At 38.0% G+C, this 6,163-nt stretch overlaps 1 protein-coding gene across 1 annotated transcript; it reads right to left on the bottom strand.

Annotated features, from left to right (window-relative positions):
* Positions 1-4,509: 4,509 nt before the first annotated feature.
* Positions 4,510-5,954, bottom strand: LOC149394940 (putative xyloglucan endotransglucosylase/hydrolase protein 23). Its single transcript, XM_089615895.1, has 3 exons — positions 5,573-5,954; positions 5,288-5,481; positions 4,510-5,066 (listed from the first exon to the last, which is right to left on the bottom strand). Exons 1-3 carry the CDS (start codon positions 5,858-5,860, stop codon positions 4,700-4,702), a joined length of 849 nt encoding a protein of 282 aa, XP_089472021.1. The 5' UTR covers positions 5,861-5,954; the 3' UTR covers positions 4,510-4,699.
* Between the last annotated feature and the right edge of the window lie 209 nt (positions 5,955-6,163).

The following is a 6,163-nucleotide window of genomic DNA, read 5'->3' as shown; positions in this document are numbered from 1 at the left end:
AAACCAGGAGACAAAAACAAGAAGAAAAAATAACTAACTATTAAAAGTAATTTGAAATTTAAAGCTCAAACCATTGAATTAGAAATATAGTGCCAAGAAATTTATAAACAAATTGCTTCAACCTTTCAAGATAGTTGTCTTCTTTGACTTTTTCATAATTTTAGTTCAAGAAAGAGAAATTCTGCTCATGAAAAAAAAGGTAAGTCAAAGTGATATTATCTAATTCTTTTTACTATTAAAATTGAAGTTTATAATGTGGGTTAATGTTTCAAAACCATCACCATTTTAAGTTTTTGGGTCTGTTTGGTGTGGACTGTAGACTTCCAAACTTTGGACGTTTACAGTCCACATACACACCATTATATTAAAGCATTTATGAGGCTTAATGAGTTCTTGTCTATCCTGATAAGACAAATAATAATATATAAAGCATTAATGAGACTTTATTCGTATATCCTGATAAACAAGCCTGAAATATATTCCAAAAAAACTAAACCTTAAATATAATTGGGCTATGAGTAAATTTGAGGCCTTAATTTTCTGTCTAGAATGTGAAGCCTTAGGCAATGGCCTAGTGAGACGAGTCCAAGGGATATGACCGAACTCCAAGATGGGTAGCAGTTCGCATGGCTTCCGCCCAAAATCTTCCTGGGACATTCTTCGCGTGTAGCATGCTGCGACAAATCTCTCCAAGATGTCGATTCTTTCTCTCCGCTACACCGATTTGCTGTGGCGTGTTGGCACATGTAAACTGATGACGTATGCCGCACTCATGCAGATACCGATCGAATTCATTGGATGTGTATTCTCCTCCATTGTTTGAGTGTAGACAACGAATCTTCATTCCTAGTTCTCCTTCGACCGTGGTCTTGAATTCTTGAAACTTTGAGAACGTTTCAGACTTTTCTTTCATGAAGAACACCCATACATATCTCGAGCAATCGTCGATGAACGTCACCATGTACCGCATCCCGCTGATTGATGTTGGCTTGACTGGACCAAACACATCAGAGTGAATTAACTCCAATGGCTTCTTTGCTCTGAACTTTGACTCCTTGTACGGTTGCTAATGAGCTTTGCCGTATTGACATCTAGCGCAAACGATATTTGTTTTGACTTCAAGTTGAGGTAGGCCTTTGAGCATGGATTTCTCCATAATCACCTTTAACTTGTGATAGCCAACATGGCCCAACCTTGCATGCCACAAATCTGCTGTCTCATTCTTCCGGGTTTTGTCTACATAAGCAGACTCAGCTGAGAGCACATAGACATACTCCACCTTCCGTCCTTCCATCACTGGCATTTCCGAGATCTTGACGTCTTGATAGACTTTCACATCTTCTGGCCCAAATAAGACGTAGTTGCCCGTTGATGTGATTTGTGATACGGACAACAAGTTCTTCTTTATACCCGGTACATGATAGACATTGTGTAGTAACACCATGTCGGATTCATTACCAGGAATAATTTTCGTGTTTTTGATATGAGAAATTGGCAATTTGAGACATTGTGTACTCTTTCTTGTCTCGTAATTTCTTCTGATCGCCAGTCATGTAATTTGAGCATCCAGAATCAACTATCCAAACATTCTCATAGTCGATCTGGTCTCCCATCATCGCCATGAGTGCTAGCTCGTTTTCTTCTATCCCACATAGCACCTCAGCATCCCATTCATCCTCTGCCTCCTTTTTGGACGTTGCCGCATTGCTTTCGACGGACTTTTTCTTGGACCAACAATCCTTTGATCCGCAATTGTAACAATTGCCTTCGAACCTCTTCCCTTGAGAACTCTTATTGTCGTTCTTCTGAGCTCTCCAAGGTTGCATCATTCCTTGATGACTTCTTCCTTTAGCGGATGGCTTAGGGTTGCTTCGACTTTTACTTGTGAAGAGCACCTCCTCTTCATTCTTCAGTGTGATGCCTCTCATTTGCTTATCCATAGCTTCTTGGCTTGCTAGCAAATTCTCAAACTCTACAAGTGATGGTTGGACGGGCCATCCTTGTACAGCAGTCACGAAGCTTCGATACTCCGGTCTCAACCCGTGGATGATAATCCTCTTCATACGAGCTTCTCCGATGACGGACTTCGGATCTAGTTCGCTAATCTCACGACATATCAACTTGACCTTGTGGAAATACTGAGCAATCGTCATGTCGCGTTGTGAGATTGATAGCAGCTCGTTCTCTAAGAGTTGTAGCCTCGTATCATTCTTCTTTGAGAAAAGCGTCATGAACGTGTCCCATGCTTCTTTCGGCGTCTTCTTATCGCGAATGTGCTCCAACATCTCTTCTTCAACGGTGGTCTTCAAGGAAAACATTGTTTTGCCTGCTTTGATTCTCCATTTGTGCAAGATGCCGTTAGCATCTTCCTCCAGTGGCGTGGTTTCGCTTCCTCCGACGACCTCCCAAAGGTCTTGTCCTTGTAAATAGGACATCATGCATGTTGCCCACGTGTTGTAGTTGTTGCTGTTGAGTTTCTCAATTCCTCCGCCACGACTTGGAGATCACCCATCGTGTTGGCAGTACCTCGGTAATACCAAACAAGCTAGTTTTCGACACAAAGCTTGCAGAGTCACGGACTACTCACGACACAAAGAAAACTCACACTAACAATCTCAAGAAATCGTTTATGATGTGGAAGATCAGTCAAAGCCGCAGCCAGAGAGCATGCTAAGACTTTCAAGAGATCCGACAACCAAACTCACAACCTCGCTCAGATACCAGATTGTTGAACACAACTCTTTTGTGGGAAACACTCACACTTTTATTAAGACCACTCAAGAAGAATTTACAAGACCAAGTGTTTAGGACTCACACTACAAAAACACTTTTAGGAGACTCTTTGAAGACACTTTTAGGAGACTACTACTCTTTTTGAAATTTTTGGATGCTAGACTTGGTGGGGGTAGATGGGTATTTATAGTAGAGGCAAAACAATGTAGACCACACATTTTTCATCTTCTAGAGAATTCCTAAAATGTCTAGATATCTAAAACATTCTAGGACATTCTTTACATGTCTAGAGATTCTACACAATTCTAACACTTCTACACTTATCTAAGAAACTTCTAGATGATGGGCCTATTCTCCAAGTGGGCTTATTAGTCTTCTTGACAATTGGGCTTTCACAATTGTTGGGCTTTAGAAATTCTATTCGGCTAGTGTTGATCCTTTAACAGGTTCTTTTAGAACCTCATGCGCTCAACATCCGTCGAGAAGATTTTGGATTGTTTGTCCACCTTAAATTTTTTAGTTCACGCTGTGAATTGTCTCTTAATTTGTGGGCATCGGATTTGAGGTGGTGGTCCTTTTTTTGGATGTTGAAAGCCATTTTTTGGCTTGTTATATTGTCGTCATTAGTTATGTAAGAGTTTATCTTCGATTTCGATATAGGGATCCCGAGTAGGTTTTTGGTGATGCCATATTCAACTGGTCTAGTCGATTTAGTTTTGTCGAATTTCAAAATCTTTGTATTATTGCTTATTAGTAGCTTTAATGAAATTAATGGAATTTCTTGATTAAAAAAAGTGCACCGGTTGAAACATGAAAGAAATAAAAAAAATCGTGAAAATGAAAATAAATAAATAAAGAAAACTTGATTGGAAAAATTGAATTCATTTTCATAGAGTATTATATAAAGACCAAACACAGCGAAGAAGAAAAACTAGGGAAAGGGGGTGATAAAAAAACTTATAATAATAAAATAAATAAACTCGTACATGTATCACAATTTTTTTTATTAGTCATTAAACAACTCGCTCTACTTTCTGATTCGATACGGACCACAACCACAACCCGCAAGAAAGTCCATTCATGTCATAGATTGTTTGGAATGCCAGCTAGTTGGAATAATGAAAATTAATTAACATTCACACACTGAATATATTTATCCATCAGTTTAAATTTTTATTAATCCAAGTTAGACATGAAAGACACTAGTATTCTTTTTATTTTCCCCTGAATTTGTACGCTCTTAAAACTACTAGAAATTGACTTCATGTTTAATATGAAACCCTGCTGAGATCGACTATATATTGGATCACACGTAAGTCTTAACCATGGATTAAAGAATCCATGTTTGCATGCGTGTTTTAGTATTCTTGATTTGTTTAGAATCATGGGCTTTAGGTGTCAAGAATATCTTGTATTTGCATGGCCACACAAGTTGGATATCTGTACCATGGACCCATTTTCCGAATTGAGATATTTAATTGTACCGGTCGAAACCTGAAGAAATATAAATTCGTGGAAATACAAATAAAAATAAAATAAAATAGCCATTCTACAAGTTCGTTTTAAGATTTTAACTCAAATTTTATTTTATTAAAAAAATAATCTATCAATTCGCTGTAATTAATTTAACTATTAAGAGTTAATTAAATTAATTTAATTTATTGCTGATAAACTATTATTTTAATAAAAAACTTGAACTATTTTTTAAAAAGAGGATGAATTATTATGCTATTGATCGGTCTACCATTTGTATTTGCATGGCCACACAAGTCGAACTTTTATTTTTAACACGTCCAAAAATATTATTATTAAAATAAAATACTATTACACAATTTTACGAAACAAATATACGTAAAACATACAAAAGAATTATATCGATTACAAAAAGAATTTAATGACCTTATATTATACATATATGGTAATAACAAGAACACGTATATAGCTACTATTAGTCTCTCGTGCTTGCTTATGCCACTTTGCATTCTGGAGGGAAACCTTGGGGGAACCTCTTGGCATCAGTGCAGTAATTGTATATCATATAGTTTTTCTGAGCCCATTTGATCTTTGCTTCGCCAGCTGAGTCCAACTGTTGATTGAACCATAAATTGGCATTCGTGCACGAAGACCGAACGCATGCGTTGGCTTTGAAGTTTCTGTACGAAGCAGTGAACGGCGCTTTGCTCCAATCCGTTTTTACCAAACCGCCCCTCGTTGCCCAGTCGTCTGCGTTCCACAGGCTCGAATGTATTCTCATCGCCTGGCTTTTCGGGTACGGAACGCCGCTCGATTCCATGTTCTTGAACTTCCTTATCGGAGTACCGTCCACCGAGAAACTGAAAATACAAATCCAGAAATGTTATATTTTGAAATATATAGGAATTCATGAATTCATGAGGGACGGAGCCAAAAACCTAAATTGAGAGATAATATGCAAGAAAAGAAAAAATTACAAGGGAGATAATATATAAAAGTTTTATGGTAAATATAAAGAAAAATGGCAAAGAGTGTAAACAAAAAATTTGAGTGGGCCTTTTTAGTGAAAATGAGTACTTACACAATGTGCTGAGGGTTCCATAGGATGGAATATGTGTGGAAATCGGCTGTGGGGTCGAACCACAGGAAGAACTGTTGCTCTCTGTTGCCTTTGCCTTGGCTGAACACGTTCGTGTGAAGAACGTAAGGGTCTCCGCTCAGATTCCCCAGAAACTCGAAGTCAATCTCATCCCAGTTCGACCCTTTCGACGACAACTGAAATACAAGAGACATAGACGTTAATAAAAAAAAAAGACTAATACTGGCGAAATGAAAAAAAAGAAGAGAAGAATCAAAATAAGCTTACGTAGTAGGCAGTGACGGTGCCGGCGGAATTTCCGGGGACGAGCTTGATTTGCATGTCAATCTGACCGAACAAATACTCGTTCTTTGACTCAAATCCAGACCCAGAAGCTTTGTCCAGAGACAGACTCAACAGCTCTCCGTTGTTCACTATCTTTGCTCTCCCATCGCCCCAAGTGATCCTCAAGTCTTTGTTCATGTCACTTGCTGATACTTGAAGAGAAATAAGGGAACAAAAAACAGCACTATAGGCCAATAAGACCAAGCTCAATCGAGATAGAGAAGAAGCCATTTGAAATATTATGTGCTACTTAAAAATAACAAATTTAGAAGTATTGACTATTGAATGGTATTGAAGTTGTGTTTGCATGGTTTAAAATGTGAGCTCGTATATTTATACTAAGGGCTCATAAGCATAAAAAATAAAGGTGGCGAAGAGGAAGTAACCAAGAGAGGTCGCAATCTCTCTCAGCTGTTTCCAGTGGTGAATTTGTATTGGGACTACCAAAAAAAAAAGTAAAGATTTTAATTTTTGATCCAAGTCAAATTCGCACAACCATACTATACTAGACACGGTTGTTTAGTTGTTAGCATT

Source organism: Urtica dioica, chromosome 5 (assembly GCF_054948205.1).
Source record: "Urtica dioica subsp. dioica isolate 48M chromosome 5, U.dioica_male_clone48M_v1_H2, whole genome shotgun sequence".
In the NCBI taxonomy this organism is placed as follows: Eukaryota; Viridiplantae; Streptophyta; class Magnoliopsida; order Rosales; family Urticaceae; genus Urtica; species Urtica dioica.
This window is presented reverse-complemented; position numbering and strand designations above follow the sequence as displayed.

What these genes read in the sequence shown, in the direction of transcription:
- LOC149394940 (XM_089615895.1), bottom strand. Translation starts at nt 5,860, where the DNA reads ATGGCTTCTTCTCTATCTCGATTGAGCTTGGTCTTATTGGCCTATAGT. An exon ending in GCACCGTCACTGCCTACTAC is followed by an intron (nt 5,482 to 5,572) that starts GTAAGCTTATTT and finishes CTTGTATTTCAG; the next exon opens with TTGTCGTCGAAAGGGTCGAA. An exon ending in TGGAACCCTCAGCACATTGT is followed by an intron (nt 5,067 to 5,287) that starts GTAAGTACTCAT and finishes TTGTATTTTCAG; the next exon opens with TTTCTCGGTGGACGGTACTC.